This window comes from Genypterus blacodes, unplaced genomic scaffold (genome assembly GCF_046128005.1).
Source record: "Genypterus blacodes isolate CSIRO-AG114 ecotype Tasmania unplaced genomic scaffold, CSIRO-AGI_Gbla_v1 ptg000056l_1, whole genome shotgun sequence".
In the NCBI taxonomy this organism is placed as follows: Eukaryota; Metazoa; Chordata; class Actinopteri; order Ophidiiformes; family Ophidiidae; genus Genypterus; species Genypterus blacodes.
This window is the reverse complement of record NW_027466868.1, coordinates 2,324,476-2,352,434: the sequence shown is the minus strand read 5'-3', so window position 1 is coordinate 2,352,434 and position 27,959 is coordinate 2,324,476. Positions and strand designations below refer to the sequence as shown.

General features: G+C 46.8%; 3 protein-coding genes across 3 annotated transcripts; all 3 read left to right on the top strand.

Moving 5' to 3' along the window:
• Positions 1-3,384: 3,384 nt before the first annotated feature.
• mrps9 (mitochondrial ribosomal protein S9) lies at positions 3,385-9,743 on the top strand. Its single transcript, XM_076152531.1, has 11 exons — positions 3,385-3,496; positions 4,018-4,197; positions 5,548-5,610; positions 5,710-5,740; positions 5,819-5,898; positions 7,858-7,943; positions 8,071-8,146; positions 8,249-8,417; positions 8,509-8,617; positions 9,188-9,357; positions 9,455-9,743. Exons 1-11 carry the CDS (start codon positions 3,395-3,397, stop codon positions 9,544-9,546), a joined length of 1,158 nt encoding a protein of 385 aa, XP_076008646.1. The 5' UTR covers positions 3,385-3,394; the 3' UTR covers positions 9,547-9,743.
• A 1,753-nt stretch (positions 9,744-11,496) lies between these two features.
• On the top strand, positions 11,497-19,271 carry LOC143002399 (SLAIN motif-containing protein 1-like). Its single transcript, XM_076152482.1, has 10 exons — positions 11,497-12,070; positions 13,330-13,466; positions 14,941-15,078; positions 15,449-15,568; positions 16,008-16,157; positions 16,492-16,851; positions 17,110-17,121; positions 17,547-17,696; positions 17,799-18,117; positions 18,201-19,271. The coding sequence occupies exons 1-10, from the start codon at positions 11,622-11,624 to the stop codon at positions 18,274-18,276; spliced, it is 1,911 nt and encodes a 636-aa protein (XP_076008597.1). The 5' UTR covers positions 11,497-11,621; the 3' UTR covers positions 18,277-19,271.
• A 2,208-nt stretch (positions 19,272-21,479) lies between these two features.
• fam171b (family with sequence similarity 171 member B) lies at positions 21,480-27,096 on the top strand. The gene is made up of 8 exons (XM_076152532.1): positions 21,480-21,699; positions 22,930-23,163; positions 24,595-24,687; positions 24,771-24,929; positions 25,047-25,217; positions 25,295-25,411; positions 25,518-25,641; positions 25,758-27,096. The coding sequence occupies exons 1-8, from the start codon at positions 21,480-21,482 to the stop codon at positions 27,094-27,096; spliced, it is 2,457 nt and encodes an 818-aa protein (XP_076008647.1).
• The last annotated feature ends 863 nt before the right edge of the window (positions 27,097-27,959 follow it).

The following is a 27,959-nucleotide window of genomic DNA, read 5'->3' as shown; positions in this document are numbered from 1 at the left end:
TTTGTAATTATCCTGATACTGATGAAGGCTGATTCCAGCAGGTAATCGCTGGCAATTCAGCTGTTTTTACGCATCTCAGCAAAATGTCTCTATCCATTACCAGTGGCAAATTAATTTGGACTGAAAGACTTGTTGATAATCTACAAATGTGTGTGCGTGTATGTATGTGTGTGTGTGTCTGAATTCCTTGCAGAAGTCTGATTCATTGCCATTATTTACCTCACACTTTCTCTAGTATCTCTCTATATCTCTCTATCTTTATGCCATTAATTGGCATATTTCTGTTTATGTTCTGTATTCAGCATTGTAAGAGGAGTAAATTGAGATAGTAGGTAATTATGTAAATTATGGCAGTAACATCAGTAAATAGCAAGAGTTGTACTTGCCATTGAATAATTATGGGTCAATCAACAGCAACGGTGCAAAGGGTTAAAAAATATATATATTCTATTTCCTCTAAATGTTTTGCATCTTTGTTCAAATTACCCTTATCCATTTAAAATGTCTGTTTCCATTTGTATCACATGTTTTCAGTGAGGACCTCTGTAGAATCCCATGAAGAAGACATAAAATTAATGGCGCCCCCTCCCTCTCTATGTGTGTGGACAAACATATCATATCCTGTGTACCGCGGCGCTCAACAGAGCAGCATCATAAAGGATAAATGTAGGATTCATGGTATAAATGACCACTTACACTTAAATGTGTTCTTTCTACAACCTGCTGTGATGCATTATGCTGCACTGGAGATCCCTTCCACCAGCGCACTAAAGGCAAATAAATAAGCTCTAAAAGAGTAAATGAGCTCGGGCAAAGTGGCCCTTTGAGTCCCCGTGTTTGTCAAGCAGCCATAATGGATTCTTTAGAGCCGTGAACGCTTTATAGGCATGACAGCCATGTTTCGGCGCCATGGGCTTATCCCGACGAGAAGCGCTCAGGTTATTAGAGAATCGGCGTAAAGCGGCACGGAGAGCAAAGCCTCAGCTCGTCGGTGTCATAAGCCCTCAATTCACCACCACTCCATCTTTTGGAAAAGGGGGGGGGGAGGAGGAGACGACTTGGCATGGCTCCACGCATGTCATATTCTTCATTATTTGTCGCTCCATTGCTGTTTTAGAAACACGGTTAAACGGATGTCACTCAATCTGGGTACAGGGGGCCAAACTGATGGAGGTCAATGTCGCATAAGACTTTGCTGGAATCCCTGTTGTCCATATGGAGATCTGTGGGAGAGTTTGGAGCAAAGCCAGCTCGCTCATGCCTGAATCCTAGCCTGGTATATAAGCACTGATGGCACATGCAGCACGCCAGAAAAGGAACGGTTTAAGACGACAACCTTCACATTAGATACCTGTTCATACTGGCTAAAGCTTACAGGTGCAGTGGTTGTCGTCCCTGTAGTTTTAGTGAATCTACAGTGGGCTCCCAACACGAACATCTCCGCTCGGTGGCTCGCCTGTCGCAGACGGACCACAGCAGAGGGATGATTAATGTCCCACCCCTCACCCCCCACTGTGAATTAGAGACCACGGGTCGAAACTATTTTTCTTGGCGAGCAGCAGCACGCTCGTGGCAAAAAAAAACGGGCAAACACTGTTTATCATCTGCCTGACGACAGCACCTCCTCGGGGCGAATTAACCACGCGGCCATATCGACTGGCACGGGCCGGGAGTCGGTGCCCCTTCACTTTGATTAATCTCCCCCTGTTCCTGTTCCAACTCTATCAAAGTAATCTAAGTGAAGACACACTGCATTGATCTGTAAAAACAGCATACACGCACACACACGCACACACACACACACAGTCAAACTAGATCACTATAAATGCAGCCTAAGGATCCTCGAGGAAGCTTATTTGCGCCTATGATCACTATCAAAAATACTATACTAGACTATAAATACTATAATCTGCACCTTAATGTCTCATTTCGTGCGATTTGTACAATCGTGGCAAGAGTACTGAAATACTGTACTCTGACCTTCTTCCACTACTACCCGCCTGCAGTAATGATGAGTCATCTTCAGGTTCTCTTGCATATCTGCCTCCTCCTGCCGTGTGAGGCACCGTTGAGCGAGGCCCTTAATCCCATGATTCACCCAGAAGGGAACAAATACAGTGCCGGTCTGGTGAAGCAACACAATACGGAAAAGGGCTGAGTCATAAATTCCGGTTGAAATTAAGGTTATTATTATCCCGAAGGTTTGGTAAAAAAGAAAAAAAGTGGGAGCTCTGCTGTTGAGAGAATCTTCACAAAATGAAGTTTCCAGCTCTGACTAATAGGTTTTACGTGCTGGCCTCCCCATGTGTTTGGCAGATGGCGAGCGAGCACTTTTATTGTGTTATAAATCATGTGAATCTGCCACATTACATTTACACATCTTTTTGTTAACGGCTGCGGATCTTGCATACATGACGTATGCTGATCATGACATTTCTATTTTCTAAATCTATTTATTATTATTATTATGATGTATGTTTCATGTCTATGTTTGTCTGTATAGTGGTAACAGCAGGATTTAGCCAATGACTGGTGTTAATTTATAACGTTGCTCTCAGAGGAGGACATGAGGAATACGTTTGGTGTACCGGACGACCCCAGATTCAATTTCCATGTTCATGCCAAGCGACACGAGGAGTTCATAAAGATGTAACGCCGATGCCTGAGATGAGTAAAAGCTGTGTAATGAGCGGTGAGCATGAATATGTAGGTCACCACAGTCAAATGCTTGAACATGTTGTATCTGCTCAGGGTTTGTTTATCCCCATTTGTCATTTCAGGCTTGTTGTCATGCAGTTTTCCTCTGCACTGTGTTCTGATGTCATTTTGGATTCAAATACACAATTCATTTAACAGGCAATGCCCTTATGGGCCTATACAGTGATTTGGGAGATAAATTATTTTTTCCCCCCCTTTATTGTCACCTGCTGGATAGTTTTGATCATTTGTTACACTTTGTCTTTTGATAAATTTATTACAATACCAAGTAGAGGCCTGGTGTTCTCTTCATTGTGCAGTTGGAGAAAGTTGTGATTGATTTTTTATTTTCCTGTAAAATAAAATCACTCCCTTCATATCTAAATTAAGTTATTATATTGTGCTTCCATAAGTAAATGATTTCAAAGTAAAAGAAATACTCACATAATGTATTAAGTAAAAGTAAGAGTGGAAAAATAATAAGTATTTTTTAGGAATATGAGGAGCGAAATATACTCAAATTTGAAAGAAATTCATGTTATTATTATTATTATTATTATTATTATTATTATTATTATTATCATTATAACTGTTGTGTATTCTGATCAATATAATAATTTTAATAAGTAGTATACATTATTGTATCTTCAACTGCAAAACTAGTTGTGACTTCCTGCGTACGTCACATCCGCTAGCAATGATGGCGGCTTCTAGGGTCCGCACCGTCGGATCCTTACTGGGGAAATGTGGACGTTGCAGCTCCGGTTTAAACATAATAACAGCACAGCTTAGCCGACAGGTAAGGTGCGACTGTATGTTTACGAGACGAGCGTTGTTTGGGCTTAAACTAGGTGACGGGGGGTAAGTGCGACGCTAAAGGCGCAGGGAAACAGACGTCCTTGAGCTAGCTAACGGTTAGCATCCTTAGGTAGTGCCTGTCAGCCGGAGCACGAAGCTAAATATTGTTGTTGTTGTTTATTTCCTAGCGTGATATGAACATTACAGCTCAAACAGTCTCAGCTGTGATGTTTGTCAGCGGACCAGCTTTGAATAAGGGGTTGCCATCATTGCACATGTCATGTCATCAAATCAGTTTAGTTGGATAAGTCTTTTATTTGTTTAAATGGCGGAAGTGGGAGCAGCAATGTTAAAATTCGCTGCATAGATTTGTTACAATTTTAAATATTTTCGTTGTTCAAAATTAAAGATTTGTTAGAAAAATTGTAATTTTAGAAGGAAGAATAGAATTTTCTCCCATTTTTAGCCGCAGTAACCTTCACGCTCTTCGTCTTCATCTTCCTCCTCCTCCTCTCCCCCCAGGTCCCACAGAGACAGATATGCGTGAGCTCAGCCCTCCACAGGAAGAACCCTGCACCCGGGCCGCAGAAGTTCACACCCGAGTTCATCCAGAAGGAGGTGGAGGAGTTCAACATAGGGAAGCGTCACCTGGCCAACATGATGGGAGAAGACCCGGAGACATTCACGCAGGAGGACATCGACGTAAGACACACACACACACACACACACACACACACACACACTTCATTGTGAGATTAACTTGCAAATTAGAGATGACACTCGCACAGAAACGCTCAACTCTTCACTTTGTTTAGTTCGTTTTTAAAGTAATAAAGGAATCAGAAGCACTTTCAGATCTGAGTCGGCGAGGTGAATCGCTTTCTGCCAGTTGCATCATCATCATCATCATTGGGCAGCTCTAGCAAATGCATGCGTCACGGCTTATTAGCAATCCCCTCCACACACTCACACACACACATACACACGCCGCCCGCGTCCGTTCTTGGCAAAAGCCGGCGCTCCCACTGCTCCGACCGTTTAGCGCGATTTCCCACTCACCGCTCGCCTCGCCTCCCCAGCGTCCCTCGCCACTAATGAAGAGAGCCGTCAGCGCCAAACTGTGAAAGCCAAAGTGACGGCGAGCATCCCAATTTCAGACACGCAGGGGGGCCGAATGACAAACAGACCCTCAAAGCGTCACATTACCATACAAGGTCGCGGGGTCAACACAGACCTTTTGGGTATTTTCGCTGGAATTTGGCTGCCGGCCTGTTGAAGCGGTTGCTGCCAAGTTTCACCGTCGCCGCGGTCGATAAAAGAAGACGTTTCCTGACGGCGTCGCCCCCGCGTTTGCATGATTGATTTCACCGTGGCGTCGTAGTCGGTAAAAATGTGACGCCCTCAGTTGTACGGGTGACCGTCGAGTCCGTCTCTCTCTCCCTCCGTCGCTCTGTCGGGGGGACGAACAGGTGCTCCCTCATCTGTTCCCGCCCGTCTCACCTCCTCTCCTTTCATTCCTCCTCCATTCTCTTCCCCCTCTTTCTGTCTCACCCTCCTCTCGTCCGGGGCCCGTCTCGTCCTGATTTCCGTCCTGCTTCTGACAGCCTTAAAACGCCACACCTGCCGCCCCGCTAATTGAACCGACGGAGAGGGGGAGGAAGAGAAGGGGAGAGAGAGAGATGAGCAGTCTTGATGAGTGAAAGCAACAGAAGTGCTTCTGTTGCTTTCTTTCCTCATCTTCTCTCTCACACACACACACACACACACACTCACAGTGCCATCTGTAGTGCCACTAATAACCCGGACACACACACACACACACACACACACACACACACACACACACACACACACACACACACACAGAGCAAAGGATGAACTCTGAGTGAACTTGAGCATCCACAGTGTCCTCAAACTTCACTTCACACACACACACTCACACACACACACACACACAAACACTTTCCTTGAACCCGGCGAGCAGCTTGCGTCTCTCCTCCGTCTGTCAGCTCGACCTCCCTCACCTGTGCTCTGTCTTTGTTGCCGTCACAGCGGAGCATCGAGTACCTCTTCCCCTCCGGCCTGTTTCAGAAGGAGGCCCGGCCGCTCATGAAGGTGAGGAAGGAGGTCAAACTCCTAAACGCACCTTAAACGCTACTAAACTGAGTTAAAGGAGAACCTCACTGACTCTGACTCCTTTGTTTGCGTTCTCAGCATCCAGAGGAGATTTTCCCGAGGCAGAGAGGTACGTGTCAATCCGTGCGTCTGCTAACACGCGGTTACCAGAGCGACGGTAACGCGGTAACTTTACCTCTCCTTTAAGGTGTCCAGTGGGACGAGGACGGGCGGCCGCTCCACTTCCTGTTTTACACGGGGAAACAGTCCTATTACTCGCTGATGCATGTGAGTATCAAGGATTTCACCTTTTCACTGCTCTGCTGTCAGACTTACACGATCAAATCACAAAGAAACTCTGCGATTTCAGCCAACCATCTCTTCTGTTTAGGCTGAATAAGAGGATAAAAATGCTGCCTTGGTACTTTGATGAATGATTAGCTATGGGCTCTTTAAATCACCTGAATGAAACTGAACATGTTATTAATTATGGTGACGCTTAAATGGGACGATATCTGGAGTCTTCACAGATTTTGAAGGAGTGATTTTCACACCGTCCCAGTTGCACTTCACCTCTCAGTCCAACAGAGGGCAGTCACAACAACCGAATGCGAAGTGCCTGGAAGAATGAAAGAGTTCCAAGCCTTTTGAAGCTGACAATTGTTTACAAACAACAGGTGCAGCCAATGAAGCAGAGACACAGAGCTGAGTCTCGTGTGGAACAACTGGCTCCCACACAAAAACTGTAACTGCTGTCTGAAAACGTGTTGGACCGTGAGAAGCAGGAGAAACTTCCTGAAGGCAGAGATGCATTATGGTCCAAAAGGGCCACAAAATAGGGAAGAATGGGAGAGTAAAAGTAGATCTAAATTAATTTTCTCTGCTGAAAATGTAACATTTGGCCATATGGGGGAAATTCAGGACTCCCCAGGGAGCTCCAGAGTGCTGCTCCACCACACACACTCACCGGCCCTTCCTCCTCCTCCTCTTTTATTGTCTTCACACACTCTGCTCTTCTGCTCTGTTTCCTTATTCAGACATGACTCATCGATATCATTTATGACTCTGAATTTTGGTCCAAGCTTACACGTCAGATATACATTCACACACACACAACATGCACACGCATCATACACACACACACACTCTATTGTGCCCTGCAGCCTCAATCTGCAACCCCTGCTGTGGCTTTAAATGGGGATGTCAGACATGTCTGAGAGCTCACGCTGCCCATCTGCATGATTGAGGGCTCGCTTGCTCGCTCGCTCTCTCTTTTCCCCTCCCCCTCTCCCCTTTTACCACTTCCTGTTTCCCTCCCGAAATCTCCAGGACACACCTCGGGACCTTTGCCAGGACCGGTGGACCGTAACGCCGGCGTCCTCCTCTTGCTCATCCGGCGCGGTGCATTAACCTGCTCGCTGCTCCACCGAGCCCTTTATGCCCCCATGTTCCCCCCCAACACACACACACACACACACACACCCCTCACCAGCGACCACACCGGCCGCTTCTGTGTTATTTGTGGGCCCTTCTAAGCTAAATTGGACCGTTTGTGTTTCTCCGCTCCGACGCACTGCGTAGCTCTGGCCCTGTGGTGATCCGGGCTCCTTCCTGCCGCCTGCCTCTGTAACAAGCTTGACTTTAATGTATCTCCATATTGCCCTCGCTCTCCCCCCCGCCCCCGTCACCTTTCATCCGGCCAACCCGTGAGATTTGTTCCTCACCCATTGTTTGCATACGTGTAACACAAGCTCCTTATCCAAGCCTCCACTCTCACTTTCTTTCTCTGATTTTCTATTACCCCCCCCCACACACACACACACACACCACAGTCACCCCACCCCCCGCCCCTCCTTTCTTTTTTTTTGCTAGGAAAATTGGTTTTTGCTTGATGTTTGCTTTTTTTTTGTGCCCCTCTGTCGCCGGTCATAGTGGCGGCGGATTAGGCGCCACTCTATCAAGACGGAATTAAACAAACATCTGGTGAATAATTGACGGGGAAATGAGTTCTCGCCCAGGCGCTGCGTGTGTGTCTGCCTCGGGGACGTGACCAGCATGCGTCTGTCTGTTGGTCTGTCCATCACCCCCCCCCGTCCTCCCCCACACACACACACACACACACACACACGTCCATCACGTACATCAATGTCCGCTTCCTCTCCTCTTCTGTGCTCAGGTGTAATGTTGAGGTGAGCAGATCTTAAATGGTTTCTTCTTACCAAAGTGCCTTTCTTGTTTGTCTTTCAGGAAACTTATGCGAAAGTGTTGGAAACAGAGAAGTACCAGGATCGCCTGAGAGCTAAGGGACTTCTCCTTCAGGACACAAAACAAATGTAAGGGGAAAAGAGCTTCAAGCTAAAGAAGTTCAGCTTTGTTCCTCTGTTGTATTAAAGAGATAAAAAGATGAAACTAAACTTCCTCTCTGTCTTCCTCTTCCTCTCTTTCCTCTTCATCTCTCAGCTTTCTGGGCGACAGCAGGTGGCTGACCAAGGAGGAAATGGAGACGTCGCTCATGGAGCCCATCTCCCCATTCGACGTAAGAACATCGCCCCTCTCTCTCTCTCTCTCTCTCTCTGTCCTCTTCCTCTTCCTCTTTCTGATCCACCTTAAAATGTGTGTGTGTGTGTGTCGTCTGCAGTACGAGCACTTCATCCAGCTGATGGAGCGCCTGATCTCCATGCCCCACAGCATCAGAGAGGAGGAGTTTGTTCTGCGCTACCGCCAGCAGATCCAGGTCCAGTCCAGGAAGGAAATGGTGGCGGAGCTGCAAAAGGACGAGAGGGGCGTGGCCTTCTGCACCGCCGATGGTAGATTCAGAACGTCCACTATGGAAAGGTTGTCTGGTCCAAGTATGGAGGAAAAATCAGATTAAGCTGTGTGTGTGTGTGTTCACTCCAGGCCGGAGAAAGTCGTCAAACTCCTCTGTGGTTCTGAGAGACGTGGGTTCTGGACGCGTCACCATCAACGGACAGGAGTGCCTAGAGTACTTCCCTGTGCTGCAGGACAGGTGGGAGAGTTGTCTGTCCGTGTGTGTGTGTGGCAGTCCATTTTCCTTAAAATGCGAAGCGTGATGTTTCACACCCCCAAAAAAATTAGAAAGCAGCTTTTCCTCTCTTCACGGCATCGACCCGCTTTTTATTTATCTCCTTGTAGTGAGTTAATTACACAGTTGAGAGTGTGTGTGTGTGTGTGTGTGTGTGTGTGTGTGTGTGTGTGTGTTTGTGTTTGTGTGTGTGTGTGTGTGTGTGTGTGTGTGTGTGTGCGCGCGCGTGTGTGTGTGTTGTCACGCCGTGTGAGGACAGGCTGTAATTGTAGGAGAGAGGTGACAATTGGCTTTGTCAGCACCCGCAGGCCATTCAGCGTGTGACACCGTCCAGAACAGACACACACTTTCCTTTTCCACACACACATCATTCATTATCCTGTTCCTGCTGAGTCAGAAGCAACTGTTTGACATTTCACAGCGTCTGTATCTGTTAAACGGCACACACACATTACTGCTTTGCCCATTCACTCCCTTGTCATCTTTCCTTCCGCAATCTCTTCCTTCCTTCCTTCCGTCCCCTTCCCTTCTCAGAGAACAGCTGATGTTCCCACTTCAGTTCACCGGCACGCTGGGCCGCTTTGACCTTGAGTGCACGGTGAGCGGCGGTGGCCGGTCGAGCCAGGCGGGGGCGCTGCGGCACGCCATCTCCCGCGCCCTGCTCAGCTTCCTGCCGGACGGAGACATGGAGAACATGAGACAAGGTTGGTCATCGGGACAAGTCTAAACGTCCGTCCGTCTGTCTGTCTCCGCCTGTTTCCACCCCCTTTATTTCGTCTCATTGTCTTTTTTCCCCCCCAGCTGGTCTGCTCACTGCCGACCCAAGAGTGAGGGAAAGGAAGAAGCCCGGCCAGGAGGGAGCAAGGAGGAAGTTCACCTGGAAGAAACGCTGAAGAGGACAGAGAAAGAGACAGAGAGAAACATTGCATAACACAACAATGTAATTCACTCTGACATCCAGTTTCCACACAGCAGCCATGGCGTTTTTTCAGATTCAGGCTGCAGTTTGCATCCTTAGCCACTAGAGGGAACTCTGAGCCTGAATGGAGATTGTTTATGTGCAACAATAATCAATAAATTATGTTTTTCATATTGGTCTACCTGCTGTCTGTTCATCTTGGAATTTACATGAATCCCATTGTGATTATTTCAGTCACTACATGAGGTCTTGACTTCGACACTACTGAGTCACCATCGTCATCATGCATCATACCTGTGATACCAAGGTCAGCAACAGGCAGACAGGCAGGGTCCAAACCCAGAAGTCGTCCCATATGTACCTGGATCTACAGCCATAACAGAAGGCTTATGTTTTAAAAGACGGGTCTCTTCTACTATTTAAATTTTTTTTTTTAAATGTTCAATCTCAACTCACCAACTTACACCAATGAATCCCAGTGCCATGGGGATGTAAGGGTCCCCTACCTCTTTCCAAAATTTCCCCCAAATTAAAATTTTCTCCAGACTCATGCCAATAGATCCCAGTGCCACCCAGAGGCTGGGTGTGGAATTTTAGCTCTCTAGCTTCTTCCCTGTACAAGATATGGGCATTTAAAGGAATGGCCCGGAATTTGGTCAAAATTGCTCCAAACTTTCACCAATGAATGTTAGTGGACAGGGCAGAAGCTAGGTAAGGGGGGACCCTTATCACTTTTGACGTTTTTTGGACGGGCCATATCTTGGCCTAGGAAACACACAAAAAGGCAGAGATTTACACACAATTAAAATTTTGGGGAAATTTTGGAAAGAGAGAAGGGCCCCCCCCTCTTTCCAAAATTTTCCCCAAGAAAGGAATGGCCCGGAATTTGGTCAAAATTGCTCCAAACTTGCACCAATAAATGTTAGTGCCCCAGGGATGTTGTGTTTGAATTTCTGGCTTTTTGTGTGTTTCCTAGGCCAAGATATGTCCAAAAAACGTCAAAAGTGATAAGGGTCCCCCTTACCTCAACCGCGTTATTATTGCGTTAACGCAGTTATTAATTAACTCTGACAGTGACTTCATTGCACATTAACACAGTGTTTTTAATTATCATTTTCTAAGTCCTCACTATCTTCAAACTGCAGGCTGGTTAGTATTGTGGAAGATGTCGTTCTGAGGAACGGTCTTAGGATCGCAACGAATATATGTATGAGCCTCCCTCAAGAAGAATACACGAGTTGTACAATAAGGAGAGAACTCAAAAGTGACGGCGTTATAATGTCGATTAAAATTTTTAATTGTTGCCCAGCCCTAGTTGTAATTTATGTACCTTTTCTGTTTACAAAAGATTGCACTGCTTTTGTGGCTTCACTTTCTTTCGTTGACATCGGAATGTAAGACAGCTGTTCAGCCTTTTGGGCTCAATAAAGTACAGCAGTGTACTGTAATTCAGTAGATTTTGGTATTACAGTAACATACTGCTATGTTGATTACAGTATGAGAACTGTAACATTTACAATTAACTTCTGGCAACCCTGCTGCCAGCACTTAACTGTAAATTTACAGGACAATTTGTTACAGTGTAGCTGAGAGCTCATCAAAAATATGATACGACTTACCCAACTTCAACCACTAGATAGCGCCATATACCTATAAAATATAGAAAGATGCAGGTACTTGGAGGTCTCAAATGTTTAACAGGATGTGTGAATGTGATTAAGCGATATTTGGAGGTGATGGGTGATTGAACCAACTTCAACCAATTAGAAAGGATATCTGAAACGATGTGTATGTATATAATTATCCTAACATATCCTGAAACATCATGGAACTACATTAGGAAAAGCTGCTTGTGCATCACAATGATTAGCAACCGTAAAGTTCAGAATAAGCGCACAGTCCCATTTTTAGGGAGCCGAGCGTCCGCCGGCTGACCGCAACCCTCATTTGAGAATCCCAACAGGAGGAGGCGTCTGCGCTCCTGGAGGGCGGGGAGCGGGGAGCGGGGATACAACTAACCACATCAATCTGTGCGTCCGTCCAGACTCGATGGAGGCGGCGGTGCTGAGCACGCACATCATGCCGGAGGTGGACTGCAACAGCAACACCCTGAGCGCGGAGCTGGAGGTGAAGAAGCTCCAGGAGCTCGTTCGCAAGCTGGAGCGCCAGAACGAGCAGCTGCGGACGCGGGCGAGCGGCTGCGCTGGCGGCCCGCATGCGCTGCCTCCGTCCCCGGCGTGCGTCCTCGGCAGCACCGGCGGTTACCGCCTCCCCAGCCCGCTGTCCAGCCTGCTGTCTCTGGGCTCGTCGTTCGCGCCCCCGGACGAGCCTTTAGATTATTTCCAGCCGCATATCGCCGCCGACGGAGCGGCCGGTGCGGGGGAGGACGAGGAGGAAGAGGAGGAGGAGGAGGAAGACGGAGCGCTGACGGTTCTGGATGAGCTGGAGATTCTGGACTTGGATGCTTTCTGCTCTTCAGATCAGTCGGATGAAACATGGTACATGCTCTTATTCACCATTTGTTGCTTACTGGTGTGTGTGTGTGTGTGTGTGTGTGGTTTCCTTTGTCATTGCGTTTGCACACGAAAAGGCCTGAATCTTGCACACCTGATGGTCTTTGTTCCTGATAAAAAAAAAACCCGGAGGATCCACGGTGTCTCCGCGGCTTCTGCAGTGCCAAAACAAAGCCGCACCTTCCAGGTTAATTGGTCAGCTGAGAGGAGGCCACTTGTTTCAGTCAGAGCTGCACCAAGCTGAGGAGCTGAGGAAAGTTCACATTAGCGATGCTGTTTGAAGGCTTCTGCACCACTGCCTTGCTCTGTAACCATAGAGACACACAGGGAATCAAACCCACAATCTCAGCATTGTTTACTGCAATAGGGCAGAGGAAGTTATGAACCATTTACTGAATGTAGAGCCGTATAGAAAATACTTGTGTACCTTTTATGGAGATGTTAACACAAACTATTAGTAAAGTGAACTCAAATAAAAAATGGAACTTCTCTGCTGTTGCACTACGACAAAACTTTTCAGAATTCCTGCAATGTTGACATTCTGGTGTTGGGAGTAACAAGAATAATATTAATACACACACTGAATACTGAATACACTCTGACTTAAGTGTGGAGTTTACAGGTTACATTCAATTATTGAGCCCAAACTGAGAAAAGAAAAAGCTTCTATTGTTCCCTGATGAACAGCTAAAAATGCTAAAAAAACAGCTAAAAATGAAATCTTTTATCTTCGTTATATGTTCACTCAATCATCACAATTGACAGCCATGTAATGATATTAACACACTTGATTTGATGATTCAACCCGTCTGTAAGACTGTTTTCCAGGGAATGCTGGGTGTTTATATTACAAATGACTCCTCAATGTATCTAGGAACTGTGTGTGTGTGTGTGTGTGTGTGTGTGTGTGTGTGTGTGTGTGTGTGTGTGTGTGTGTGTGTGTGTGTGTGTGTGTGTGTGTGTGTGTGTGTGTGTGTGTGTGTGTGTGTGTGTGTGTTCCCTTCAGTCCAGAGTTCCACCTGGTATCAGCGGGTGTCTCGATCTATAATTCAGCTCCTTCCACGTTTACCCTCTGAGCGAGCGGAGAGCTGTCAGAATGATCTGATCCGCTCTGAAACACTCCACAATCCCATTTTAAGACCATGAGGAGAGGCTCAGAGACGGGACAGAGTCTGAATTATGGATTGAAAGCCACTTCATTTGTTGCATGGCATGTGACTGACTGTATTCCTCCTGGTCTGCAGGTTATACGTGTCGCCAAAGGCCAAAGTGTGCGGCGACGCCTCCCTCACGCCTCGGCAGTGGTGCCGCCACGTTCTGGACTCGTCTAAATCAGAAGTGGAGGCTGCCAGGAGGTCGTTGTCCCTCAGACTGGAACAAGGTACAAGGAGGAAACTCAAAAGTCATTTGGTCACAACACACAAACACACACTCAGAGATTTGTTTGTGTTCTGTGTATGTGGATTTGTCAACCACGACAAGTCTGTATTGTTCAGAGCATGGAGAGACCCTACTCTGTCAGAAGGCTCAGAAAAGCAAAATCAACCTCAGGACGACATCAGATTCCATATCAGACAGTAGGGGTGTGATCTCCGTCGTCATAGTTACTGATTGATTCCAAGTCTTGAGGTTATTGAAGGTGGGGAGAGCAGATCAAACTCATCACCTCCATCAGTGAGTCTGTGTAGTCATTTGACTGTCTCAGGTGTGTGTGTGTGTGTGTGTGTGTGTGTGTGTGTGTGTGTGTGTGTGTGTGTGTGTGTGTGTGTGTGTGTGTGTGTGTGTGTGTGTGTGTGTGTGTGTGTGTGTGTGTGTGTGTGTGTGTGTGTGTGTGTGTGTGTCTGAAATTACAAAGCCACCTACCTACATTTTAAACATTGTAGCACATTTCTGTCAGGCGTCTCTTTGCTGATACAAACTGAAAATGGCAGCCGGGAGTGCAAGACCTCCTTCTCATCCTTTATCTCACCAACGAAATACAAATATGACATCATAAATTAAGGTAAAATGACATTATACAGATAGACTCCTCCACATTGGGGCTCCTGAACATTTCAGTTTCTTGGCGCCTTGTTGCATCAGTGAGCCCTGCACTGATGTGTGTTTGTAAAATGCTTTTTCCCGGCTGCACCCCTGCCTCCCACCAGCCTGGCCTACTATCGCTCTCCGCCCGCGGTTGAGTACAGGAAACTCGACTGCTGTTGCCATAGAAACCGTGTACATGAAAGGAATGTGGGGCCTTCAAGTGGCTTATATTCACATTGACAGGTATCAGAGAGACATCCTCTGCCTGGATCTTCCAGCAGTTGTAGGCTTCCTTCTCTCTCTCTCACACACACACACACACACACACACTTCAATAACCATTTTTATTCATCTTCATAGTTCACCTTGTGGTTCAGTATTTGTCGCTGATCCGTCTCTGAAAAGTAGCTGAGGTAATGGGAAGGGGGGTGTGTGTGTGTGTGTGTGTGTGTGTGTGTGTGTGTGTGTGTGTGTGTGTGTGTGTGTGTGTGTGTGTGTGTGTGTGTGTGTGTGTGTGTGTGTGTGTGTGTGTGTGTGTGTGTGTGTGTGTGTGTGTGTGTGTGTGTGTGTGTGCAGCTTTGTTGTGCTGAATGCAGCTTTGTTTCTCCACACTGAGCAGATGTTGAGCTGCAGAATGGGACCGTTTGTGACAGTCACAATGTGAGGTAACCTCTGCCCAGTACTTCTTTGTTTCCCTCTGTCTCTGTGTGTGTGTGTGGGTGTGTGTTTGTGCCTTTGTAGACCTCATTGATCTTTAAAAACGATTGAAAAGATTTGGTTGGGTTTAATGAAAGTCACCTGCTTGTTTCTTTCTCTGAATTCTCTTGTAGTCTCCAGGTGGCGCACTTCACTGTGCAGCCCTTCTTCTTCTGCTGGTCCTCCTCTGAGTCGAGTAGCTGGAGTGTCGCCCATCAGCGCTTCACCATCTGCCAAAATGTGCTCCACCCCTCAGGCATCTGAAAAACACGGTAAAGACACTGCAATATTACGGGGTTAAGTTTTTTTTTGTGGTTTAAAGACATAAGTGGTTAAATTAAACATCAAGGTGAACCACAACTACTTTCATATTTCTTTACATGAATGTGCTCTAAAGGCCTCAAAGTACCAAAAAAAAGAACACTATATCCACTAGGATGCAGATCAGAGCAAACATTATCCCTTGCAGACTCTCTGCTGCCCCCAGAGTTCACACAGGTTCACACACTTAATGTTCATACTGGAGACTGAGCGCACAGAAAGCTCAAAGTGACCGCAGGCACCACATCCCAAGAGCGTATGTTCTTTCGTATCAAATGCTTTAAGTTACATTTCTGGCCTTGTCTCTTTCTCCACCCTCAGCTTCGTCCCTCTGCTCCCCGCTCCACCCGGCCCTCCATCAGACGCTGAGCCCCGTGGCGAAGGATCTCTCCCCCGCAACCGAGAGGACGCCCACGTTCGTCCCTCACCCGGCCAATCGTGGTAAGCCCACAGAATCTGCTGTCCCTGTCGTTCCCTTCATCTTTTCTTGCTTCTCGTCTTCTTTTTGTACCGTGTTTGTTGCTCTGCTTTGGCCACGGAAACATAATCTTCCTTACACAGCGAGGGCAAAGCTGCAGGGACTGAGAGAGTGCCATATTGGAATACAGCGCCTGAGGGAGGATGCTGAGATCTAGAGCTTGGTGTAGCAGCAGAAGCTTCCCCACAGGGGCTTTGCCTCCACTCAAGGTTTCAAGGCCAAGCAACATGGCATTAAAGAGACAGAGCTTTGTGTTCCTTTTTATGCCACAGATAACCACATATAGGGTGCAGATGATGAATACGTGGAAGGTTTGTGTTCCAGGTTTGTGTTCCAGGTTTGTCCTTCTTTGATGAGACGAATGGACCGAGATCTTAACACAACAAATGTTTCTTTATGAAGGTCAGAGTTTCCGGCATTCGACCCTCAGCCCTCAGTCGTCCTTGGATGTCGACTTCGGCGCCACAGAGGTGGAAGACGAGTCCATCGCCCTGGGATACAAACTGCAGGACCTCACCGACGTCCAGGTTATGGCCCGGCTACAGGAGGAGAGTAAGTCCGGCCTAAGTTGTGTATTTTTAGACCTCATAAACGGCCAACAAGTGAATGGGCGATATCAGAAGGTGCAAGTCTAATCTCATTGTGGTCTTGGTCTCTAAAATGTAATTGTCTGGTCCGTCTTCATGTTGTTTCTCTTATTTTGTCTCCATTGTTCCCTCTTTTCTAATATTATAACAAAAGATCTGAGAGCTCATCGCTACTTCAGCTTCATTAACCCCAGGAGGTGATGCGTGATGGTTGTGTTTGTTCTATCCACGTGTGTGTGTTGTGTGTTTGTGTGTGTGTGTGATTTGCGCGCTCTGGTCCTCATCTCTCGCTCCCTCAGGTCTGCGGCAGGACTACGCCAGCATGTCATGTGGCTTGGCCAACCGCCGCAGCCAGAGCTTCACCTTCCAGCTCAGCCAGCTCAGCGCCGGCCCCGGCCTGGAGGAGGAAGACGAGGAGGAGGAAGAAGACGACTACGGCCTCCTGCCGCCGCCGCAGCCGCGCCTCACCCGCCTGCCGCACTCCCACACCTTCTCCAGTATCCGAGACTGGCGAAGAAGTACCAGCTCCCTCAGCACGCCGCCCTCCACCCCTCCGTTCCCCTCCGCCGGGTTCGCCTTTCCGCCCCAACCACAGGGATTTGGACTGGGATTGGCCAGCCCCTACGCAGCCGAGCAGCAGGGATTCAGACCAGGATCAGGTGAGGAAGACCTCCACCATTTTACATTTTTGAATATCAACCAGAGCTCAAACTTCAATCATATCATGCCTGAACGATCGAGGTTCCCTCTAATAAACATTGTCTCAAAAATGTCACCACAGAATCTTTACCAGTCTAAACTAATGACATCTATCTGTGTTCTTATCTGTTTTGTGTGTAATATGTGTTTACGTACTTTATTTGTATCCGTAAATGTTGGTCATATTGTTTTGGGGGTAACTGCATCATGACATCCAGCCGAATATGAAAGTAAGTCAACTTTGATCTTTTCCATCCTAATTATCCCTAGCAAACACATCATATGCTGTGGTTGTACACTTGTGAACTCAGCTTGGCTATTTGTAGCTATTGGCTATTTGTTTGTCTGAACTGAACTGACCTGATGCCCAGTCTTACCACTTAATTTAAACTCCTAAGCCTCTTTTAGAAGACAGGGTAGTGATGTCGTTCTAAGGAGTTTGATGGGATTAGAGTGAGTGTGGTGTATCTGACTGAGGGGGAGGAAGGCATTGGGTCATGTTGGAACACAAAAACTCCTCCCCATTCACTGACATCGGGCAGAAAATTGCTGCTGTGCTGCCCTCTATAGGCTGAAAGTATAATGCAGCCACTGCCCTCATCACTGTACTGAAATTGTGTAGTGCTAATACTTACACGTCTTATTGTCTCTGTAGATAAGCTGCGGAGGAGCATGCCGAACCTTGTCAGAGCTCCCAGCATGCCCAGTGTGCCCATCCCGACTAATCCTAGCGCTTCCCCGTCTTTGCTTCGTAACAGCCAGAGCTTTGACTCATCCAGCGGCCTCGCTCGGCTACAATCCTCCAGTAAGACCCTCAGAAAACACAAAGATTTAGTATCAAATATAAGATTTAAAAGTTTTAGTTTGTATTTGTAACTTGAAACTCTATATCCCCCTCCACTCTTAGTTCCCTCCCCAGGTCAGCTACAGAACAGGGTCCAGAGCGTGGGGAACTTCGCCTCGTTGTCACGGCAACCACTAAAGGCCACCGCCTACGTCAGTCCCACCATCAAGGGCTCGGCGTCCATGCCGACCTCCGCCAGCCTGCAGTCTCTAAACATTGGCGGCAGTAACAGCAGTATCCCGATGCTCAGCAAAGTGGCCGGCGGAGGGAGCACGCTCGCCGCCTCGCCCGGCATTCACCGCAGCAGCCTGCCACGCCCCGCATCCTTCATTGGCACACCGAGCTCCACACCCCGAAGCAAGATCGGCCAACAAGCGCGCAGGTAAGCAAACAAGGAACTCTGGTCGGCCTCTTCCTGCAACTAGAGCTAGTTCGAGATCTAATGTTTTTGTCTACTCTCTGCAGCTTGCTGACGCCACCAAAGAGCTTGTCCACACTCAGTGCCCTTCGTGACGGCGCCTGGAGAGACGGCTGCTACTGAAGAACCGGTGTTGTGGTGCAGTGGCGGCACCCCGCTGGCTGGGGTGAACTTGCTGCACGGCGGGACTGACCAAAAAAGCAACTGCTGCTTAAATCTTTGAGTCCCGCTACTACAAAACACCGAGATCCTGCATAGAATAATCCTGTGTTCTCCCTCATAGGCAGACGGGGATGGACTCATCTTTCATGCTGTCACCCATTCAATTCTATGCAGAGTTTCTTCGGGGGAAGTTCGGGTTTCTTCCGGACTCCAAGTCGCACGCACCTCAAGTCTAAAGTTTTTGACAAATGAATTTCTCGTGCCAAAGGGGCGCTGTTCCCTGTTGCTCTTGTGCAATAAACCACTGACTGTGGGGTACCAGTAACACTAACCTGCTAAAGAGGGCTGCCAGTTTTTCTTTGTTTTTTACAAAAAGAGCCTGATGTTATTTATTGACTTATCTATTTTTTACTTATAATCAGGTGTTCTCCCTCTGGCAAAAAGCGCCAATGATGCTGCTAAAACGTAATCGGTCCCTGTTAGTTTGGGCACATTTGGGTCTAATTTTTACATGGCAAATAAATTAAAGTATTTATTCGTGTACAAAGTTAACTTATTAAATGTGCAAACATATATAAATGCAATATTATTGAATTTTTAAATGTGAATCTTGACCAACCTGAAACGTCTGAACATGTTTACAAAATTGTCTCACCATGGTTGTGGCGTCGCATCATGTATGCATATTATAACAGCTCAATTGTTTAACGGCATATAGGGGATCTGTTCTTATTGCACTTTGTGTACATTTCTGCACCTATTGAAATTTTTTCTGTTGTACTTATTACTATATTCATAATGATTGCACTTTGTTCTGGATTTAGGAAAAGGGCACATTTCTCCGTATGTTTTTGGAGCTTACACAGTTACACACGGCTTAATGTAGCACTGTTTGTTTGTCATTTATAATCATGGATTGTTACTGTGGCACATTTCATTTAACACTTTTGTGACTGAACGAGTGAAACATTTTAATAAAAAGATGAATTCTTGTTTTCTCCCATGATTCAATCATTTTTTCGCCAACTCGTAATTTGGCTTATCTAAGTGGGGATATACAGGGCTAAGCAAGATTCACAGCTGTGGTTAAAAGCAGCTGTTTCAGATATTCCTTTTGATGTTTTAGGTTTCTTGGTAGTTCTTCCACATCACTTGACAACTTCAGCCAAAAGGGCAAGTTGATGTACAGGGTTTCCTCTGACAAAAACTGAGATATGGGGTATGAACTCACAACCCTGCATGTGTCTGAACTAGTAGTGGCTAGTGGTCAAAAATTTCAGGAGTGCCAAGAGATGCCACATCATCTATTTGGCTGTTTTGAGTGAATCGAGCATCCTGCCTCTTATTAAAACAGTCTATCCAGGACCAGAGCTTCTCCCACTGACTGACTCCCCAAACATGAAAAACACCCCTTAAATGCAGAACGACAGCTCCACACGGCTTATTGTCTGCTTGTTAACTCCCAATCACTGGCCACCCTGACAGAATAACAACATGACAGCTTCGTATTCCAGCAAAATATGACACTTTGTAAGCATTTTTAGCAAAAACTGAACTATAAAACGAACCAGCAGCCAGCACAATCTCTGTAATCTTGAGTATTAAAAGTATTTCTTACCTGATGAACTCGTTCTGGTAGGTGTGGTGCCTTATTTTCCACTAGCCCATGTTATTCCATGTAGCTCCACTGCATCCCCACAGGTCAGGCTGGATCCAGCTGAACTCAAATGGTGCCTGCTGATTGATTATTACAATCTGATTAGCTGTATGTCATTTGAGTTTTTGCACCCATTTTCAGTGAATTAAGTAGCTATGGATTTTTTTTTTAAAGATCAGACTTAGTATCAGTGTACAGCAGAATGTTTTTTTTAAAGTACTTCATAGTTCCTTTCTCGTTCCCTCACCAACTGCTGCAACATCAAAGTGTAGTAATAAAGTGTGTTGTTGATGTTATCCATGATGTGTGTCCATCTGATTGTCTGTGGGTGGCAGTGTTGCTCAGTCATTTTTGTTTGGGGGTCTATGGAGGCACCTCAAACAAAACATAATCATTATAAACAGACTCACGTGTGTTTCTGGGGGCCTAAAACGGCACTAGGCTAAACTTCAGACGTCTATCTTAAACATAAAAACTAAACCCTGAGCCTAACCCTCTAAACCTGACCCTAGCCTTAATCCTAACCCATATCCACCACTATATAAAGTGGGAAACTGTTTCAACAACATGTTCCCAAACACTTTCTGGAGATATTTTGGGGTCAGACACTGATAGGAAAAACATTTTATGAAGCTGTACACTTTTTACCCAGTCTGGCCTGAGTTCTCACATTATCCACCTGTTACTATATGTGACTTCAATTATAGATTTTTACATTGTGGGGGTAAAAATAGGGACAGAATCTACCGACAGAGGGCCACGTATAGACCCCAATGATGTAACAGCGTCTCCCCTCTGAGCAAAGATCATCAACAAAGCATGACGTATCACTATGACATAGGAAAGTAAACCTATTTTAGTCCTGGGAAGTGTTACGTCTGTGAAATACGAAATTCAAGCTTGGATGTTACTATAACTAACAATTAATTAATTAACATTTTGTGTTTTTGAGACTCAGAAATGTGTCCTGTAATGTAGCGTGGCGTCTTTCTACAAACACAAATACTTCAATGGCTCTCCTATAAACAAATTTACTACAAATAGCGAGATTTTAAAATAAAGGAAAATGGAAAACTGGTTTTACATGGATTTCTATCAAAATTTAACGTATACACCAAAAACTGTAGACTAAAGAAATACACTACAAAAATAAGAAGCTCCATGTCCAAAACTGCAGTTCAAAAGCGCGCGTGCGTGAAAAGTGCGCATGCGTGAGGGTTAAGTACGCTTGCGAGGAGACCCCGCCCCCTCTCCTCTCCGAGTAAGACATCTTCTCAACCCTAACCGATCTTTGATCCCACACACACCCATCCTCAGCACCAGCGCATCCTTTCTCCACCGAGCGTGTTTCCTCCGAGCCGAGCCCCACAGACCATGAGAGGGAGGAGGCCTTCATGATCGGGACCAACACCGCTGGACCTCCTTCTTCTTTTTCTTCTTCTTCTTCTCCTCCCGAGCTCGTGTGTCGGGGGTCCGTTATGTCTTTGAGCCTGCTCCCCCTCTCGCCATGCCCGCTACCGAACGCCACCTGCCCCCGCTGCTGCTGCTCCTCCTGCCGTTGGTGCTTCTGATCTCCTGCCTGGATGGGGCGGTGGGAGCAGCGGAGGAGGGCGGCGGCCTGCCCTCCGCCTCGCCCGGGGACAATGGCCTCGTCGCCGCGGTAGGAGACCCGTCTGCCACCGACCCAACCGGCCCGGAGCGATATGTGACCTCCGGGACGATCGCAGGTACACATCCAGAGACAAAACGCCTCAGCTGGGGTCAGGCATTGTTTCAGCATGACTCATAGCTCCAACAGCTCATTATAGACACCATGTTAGAGATGCTTTTATTGAAATTGGAATCCCTTTGAGCCTTTATTTGTCTCAATAATCGAAATTAAGGGAGTTAAAACGGGTTTATATCAACGTTCACTAAAAAGTACACTCTGTTTACTTATTGTAGTCCTACATAAACAACACTTTTGCATCCTAGCTTGCACTGAAAATCTAAAACAAGAAATTGAATATACTGTTTTATAATAAATAAATCATCCCAGAATCACACACCCCTTACATCTCAAACCACTTAAATAAACCTTAAATCGAGTTATTAAAGCTCTTAATTGTTATTGTAAACTGCTATGGGGAATACATGCAACATTCAGGGCTTCATTTCAGTCTGTAAATATCACTTTTTACCCATTAAAGTTCCAATATTCACAATATGAAATGTGTTAAGTATAAAACTAAAGGGCTTTATTCAGTTCATGAAAGGGAAAGTGCTATTTACCAGTGTTTTCTGTCCAAACGATGAGATACTTGATGGCTAAATTAGAACCAAAATAAAGAAATAGATACTATTCAGTCCTAGGCTATTGACTAATAGGATTAAAATGTAGTGTGTAACCCAGAGGTGTGAGGGATTAGAGTCTTTATCATTTTGCCCAGAGCTGGCAGTATGTTAATGTACAGTACATCCTGTCAATGGTAATCCTGCTCCACTGCAAAGTTTACATCAGACATCAGTGCGCACAAATTCCGACACACCCTCTAATCCACAAACGCACCATCCCCAGTGTACTTGACTCCTCTCTGTGAACTCCAATAGTACAAACAGAGGCTTTGGTAAAATTCTAATCTGTATCTATCTCATCTCTGCTTGTGTATATCTGAGCTTTCATGTGGCTTCTCTCCCCTCTGCTCTCATTGGTCACAGTCTATTTTTCATTCTCCCACTGATTCGGCCGTGCTTGCCTCATCACTTTTTCATGGTGAGGGAAAGGTTACAGAGGGAATACGGTGGCGCCTCAGTGGGAGCGCTGCAGGGCGGAAGTCTGGTCTGCACACAGACAGATAGATATTTATATTTATCCCTTATTTTAATATGTTTTTTTTGTTATGGCCTATTATTTCTGTTCCGTGCATACTAAAAGCATCAAATCATTGTTTTGGCCTTTTTAACTTTCTTTATTTCAGAGCCTCAGTTTGCCCTGAAGGTCCTGGTGAAGGACTTAGTGACCCGCCAGCCGCTGTCAGGGGCTTCCGTGGACGTTTACGTGAACCACACCCTGACGAGTTCGGCCCTCACGGGGGAGCGGGGCGAGGTTCTGCTCCGGGTGGTGTACAGACCAGGCCTAGGTCTCACGTTGCTGGGCAAAATGGAAGGCTACGTGCCCAGACCCCTGCCCTGGAGCACCGCCAAGAGGCCGAGTGAGTGAGACTTCAACAAGGAAGCAAGACGCCATAGTTAATTGGCTTTGACTTTGACTTTGTTCATAATTTATAAATAAGTCTGGCTCTTTGACGACAACCATTTATCATCTTTCCCATGAGAGTGTAAGAGTCATAAATACTGTACGAGTCTGGGTCAGCTCCAGGGTCAGAGCTCAGAGGTTTGACCCCATGACCTCCTGGAGCAAAGAGGATTTTCAGAGACGGATTGATTTGAGGATTAGGAATAAACACTATTATTAATATTATTAAGTATTAGGTATGAGTAGAGCTATAAGGGGTAGGGACAGTGGCATGTTTTCAATGTAAACAAATGACATTTCAAGATACTCGACAGGACGTAGTAGTGGTGAAATCATTTTTAAGCATTTCCTTACAATAACTCTGCCTGCAGTCTCCACACATTTACGCTGAATTATTCATCGTCATTACAGATTGATGAGCAGTCTGCGACAACATACAACTTGTCACTATGAGGCTCGTTGACGATAAAGCATTACGTGTCGCCAAGGCGCAGTTAAGTGGAATTGAATACGGAGAGCTACAGTCCATTTATTGATTGTTTCCAAAGCCGTACATGTAGCCAAGGTGTCTGCATGGAGCTCCAGTGAGATTTATCCCTGCCTCAGCAAACTGTCTTTGTCCTGATGCTGAGGAGGGGGGGAGGAAGCTCATTGGTCAGAGCAGCCTCTCATCGATGTAAAAAAAAAAGGAAGGAAAAAAAAGGAAAACACACACACACACACACACACACACACACACACACACACACACACACACACACACACACACAACACACACACACACACAAAGGAGGGGGAATGGGTCTCACTGGGTGGGCGGCCTCTTTTGTCTGTGGTCCCGTTCACTCTTACTGTTCTGGGAATGCAGCACAAACGGCTTCATGATGAGAGCGTAGAGGGGATAGATGGAGGAAGAAGAATGTAGAAGGATGAAGTCAGAGGGATGTGAAAAAATAGATGAGCGCTCCTTCGGTTTCTATGATCAGAGGCGCCTCCCTTTTGTGCCTCTCTGAACCCTAGGATGCGAGTAGGTGGTGGTGCTGCCCTCTGCTGGTGCTGTTGCACACCTTTATTTTGAAATTCTTGTGTGAATCATTTTTATCATGTCTTCCCAATTTTGTACAGGCCGATTCAAGAACCTAATTGATCAGCAGGCCAAAATTATTGACCAACAGGAATATATTAGTATTGGCATATATTGTGTTTATGATTATATTCTATTATTTAGTTATGGTTACTTTTTGAATACCAATATTGATAATTGGCAAAAAGAATAAAATATTTGTTGGGCTCTGATACACTGAGATTAATCAGTTTGGAAAGTTAAAGTGGAGCTGACCTTTGTGTTTGATTGACATGTTGCCCTCTGGTTCGTCACCCTCTGCAGTATTTTCTGCTGTGACATTGCTGCTGCTCCCTCACAGCCAAGGGAACATCTGGCTTTTCGAAGACTCTGTGCTCATCAGGGGGAAGCTGCCAGGTCCGTTCACTCACTGTCAAAATGTAAACAAAAAGTCCTGTTGAATTGCCGGGAGAAGACTCATTTGTTTGTTTATTTTGCAGACAGCTTCTCTCAGCCCACGGTTAAATTCCCAAAGAGCCTCCTCACAATTCCCGAGAAGATGAACGTCTCTTCTGTGACAGCCTACCTGACTGTCCCACAGCACCACCTAGCAAAGGATTGTGTCAACTGCACTCCAGGCATCATTAGCAACAAATCAGGTAACAACGATAACGTTCAGCTGACTTTAAGGACCCATATTGAGATCATATCATTTAGATCTGTTTTAGGACCGACCAAATAACGTTTCCTCATCTCACCGACTCGTGTGTTTGCAGTTTACAGAAGCATCGAGCTGAAGGCGGTGGCAGCTGTCAGCGTCCTGCTGTACTCTGGCGGCGAGGAGCTCCATGTTCGCGGGCCCATCCAAATCAGCTTGCCCCTGGGACATAGCACCCACCTCAGGGCCTCAGAAACCGTGCCAGCCTGGGCCTTCAACATCAAGACTGGTAGGGCAGAGAACCAAGTGAATCCAGTGACTCCTTAAATGTCAGATATAAGAAATAAGATTGGCTTGTGTTGAAAGGTGCCTGGGAGAATCAGGGATGGGGAATTGTGAAAAAGGTTGGCGATGAGCTGGTCTGGACGTACACAGCTTCTCACCTGGGCTACTGGATCGCTGCCTTCATGCCCTCATCAAAAGGTACGGCCACAAAACATCTCAAAACCTCTCAAAACATATGATCTTGTGTAAAGTGAACGTTTTACCCATAAATGATCTGAATGTATCTGCTAATTTGACCTCTTAGATTACATGGGACACGCAAGCTCTATGGATTTTATATCATACCACACTTACTTGTTAATGGGAATACTGGGAGGAACACTGGCTATTGTCATCGGGTTTCTTTCGGTGCTGCTGTGCCATTGCGGGTAAGATCACTGTGAGAAAAGCAGCCATGTTTCTTACTCACTTACTCTACATGGTTGGGACTGAACCATGTAGAGTACTGTACTTTCTGACTAAATCCCATCTCTTCTTGCTACAGAGGTTCTAACCGAGAGCCGAGGAGGAGGAGGAGGAGTAGGAGGGCACGCTTTTCCAAGCTCACAGTTGTGAAAAAAGACCAAACCACCTCCACCCACATGGAAGAGGGTCTGCTGTTCCGCTCCGGTGACCACAGCCTCGCCTCTTGCAGTGTCCAGTGTGAGCCTTCGTCCACGCCGAGGCACAAAGCCAATTACAACATCTACGTAGAGGACCCAGGAAGTCGTCCAGGAGCTCCTCTCTATGAGAACATCGCATTAGATCGAATCAAAGGTTCCCAGCCACCACATCACTACATCAACAGTGAAGAGGTGGCACGGATTCGGGACAAGTCGGAGCAGAATCGGGCCAATATGAATACAGCAACAGAAAACTTCTTCCAAGACAAGCTGGTCCATATCTACAACCAGCCTGTGGCCATCATCCAAGCCCCAGAGCTTTTCGGCACTCAGGAGCAGCAGGTATCCGGCTGCAAGTCTGCCACTTTCCCCCGGAATGGAGCCGAGTATGATGCTCACTCAGAGCCTGCGAGTAAAGACAGTTACACCCAGACACTACCCAAAGTCCCTCACCACCACTCCAAAGGTGGAAACAGCCCACAGCAGAGCGGCCAAGACGAGCCGCAGCCCCTGGAGATGCCTCCCCCAGGCCAAGGCTCCAGCGCTGCATTGTGGGGGCGCTACAGTAACCTCCTTGAATCCTCTGTCTCTGTGCCTGGGACTCTCAATGAGGCAGCTGTGATGGAGGCCTTCAGGTCGGGTCACGGTGTGCCCAGTGAGCTGCAGGGGATCTCAGAGCGCACCTTGCTCGAGCTGACACGCGGCAAGTCCTCTTCCTCTCCCAGGGCCTGGTTTGTCTCCTTAGATGGGAAGCCCGCCGCCCAGGTACGCCACTCCATTATCGAGCTGCAGAGCCGCCACCGCCCCCCAAGCAGCAATGACACCAGCCTGGACTCAGGGGTGGACATGAATGAGCCGCAGCAGAGCATCCGCGAGAGGGACCGCGACAGGCGGTCTATCAGAGCCTCCTCACTCCCGCACCACGGCCGAGGGGGGCGTTACGGCGAAGAGCAGGACCTGAGCAGCAGCGAGAGTGGCACCACAGCCACCTGCACGCCAGAAGACCCTTCTCTGAGGAACATTTTAGATGGGAGCAGCGGGGCCATCCCCAACATTCCTGAGGAGCACGATGGGATGGATACGTCCAGCGCTCAAGAGGACAGCGAGTCAAGGGCCACGCCGCCCCCACGCCGCCTGAGGAAGGTGAGAGAGAAAGGGAAGACTGAAAAGAGGAGTGCCAAGCACGTCCGAGAGGCGAGACCTCTGACAAAGCGAAGTTAGAGACATTGAAGCCTTCACTTTAATCAGTGCTCAAGTTAAATGTCCCACTCACTGTTTCATGTCTTCATCACATGGTGTTGATTGATCCTGTAGCCCGTTTAGATTCATGTTTAGTTGCGTTCACCAGAGTTTTGGACTTGAGACTTGCAAAGCTGCCTAAAAAAGGACTTGAGACCTGACTTGGACTTTTGCTTTGGGACTTGAGATGCAACTACATTAGGACCAGACTATTTGACATCAAAGCAAACATTTGATCAGTCTCGAAAGCAATAAAAATATGCAGAAAGTGTGTGACTAGGACACGTTGATGTAAAGCTAAAGGAAAACGTAGTACAGACATTCAAATTTGCTTAGGAATAGAAGTTGACTTGGACTTGGACAGCTCTGGTGCTCGCACAGGCATCGTTGTCGTTGGATTATGTGATCGTACAACTTTGCCAAAGAACACACGTGTCACAACATCCAGTGTAGCTACCATAGACGTGTTTTTCGTGCTCTCCTAATCTGAAGATCACCAGCGACATCCCGCGAACGCGATATCCCACAGCTGCCCCCTTCTCTCTGCCCGACGTGAAAAAACGTGTCTACTTTTAGCTATATCTGCTGAGGTGGCAGGATTTGAGGCGGGTACTGGTCGACGTGTCGTGCACTTACTCTCACCACAAATGCCTGCTGTATTCTACATACGACGCTTTCCTGACCGCACTGCCTCCCCTCAGACTCCGGGCTTTGTGAAAACACTTTTGTCACTGTCAGAATCGGTTAGCAATTGTTAAAAGTTCTTAACTCGTGGCTTCTTCATCTCCCATTTGTGGATGGTGATGATGATGATCTCAATTGCGATTCGAAGCTGCTCTCTGACT

Excerpts from the sequence above, each read along its gene's own strand:
- LOC143002399 (XM_076152482.1), top strand. The coding sequence starts at position 11,622 with ATGGAGGCGGCGGTGCTGAGCACGCACATCATGCCGGAGGTGGACTGC. Across the intron at positions 12,071-13,329 it reads GATCAGTCGGATGAAACATG|GTTATACGTGTCGCCAAAGG; the intron begins GTACATGCTCTT and ends CCTGGTCTGCAG. Across the intron at positions 18,118-18,200 it reads ATCGGCCAACAAGCGCGCAG|CTTGCTGACGCCACCAAAGA; the intron begins GTAAGCAAACAA and ends TACTCTCTGCAG.
- fam171b (XM_076152532.1), top strand. The coding sequence starts at position 21,480 with ATGCCCGCTACCGAACGCCACCTGCCCCCGCTGCTGCTGCTCCTCCTG. Across the intron at positions 21,700-22,929 it reads GACCTCCGGGACGATCGCAG|AGCCTCAGTTTGCCCTGAAG; the intron begins GTACACATCCAG and ends TCTTTATTTCAG. Across the intron at positions 23,164-24,594 it reads GAGCACCGCCAAGAGGCCGA|TATTTTCTGCTGTGACATTG; the intron begins GTGAGTGAGACT and ends CACCCTCTGCAG.
- mrps9 (XM_076152531.1), top strand. The coding sequence starts at position 3,395 with ATGATGGCGGCTTCTAGGGTCCGCACCGTCGGATCCTTACTGGGGAAA. Across the intron at positions 7,944-8,070 it reads CTTCAGGACACAAAACAAAT|CTTTCTGGGCGACAGCAGGT; the intron begins GTAAGGGGAAAA and ends TTCATCTCTCAG. Across the intron at positions 8,418-8,508 it reads GGCCTTCTGCACCGCCGATG|GCCGGAGAAAGTCGTCAAAC; the intron begins GTAGATTCAGAA and ends TGTTCACTCCAG.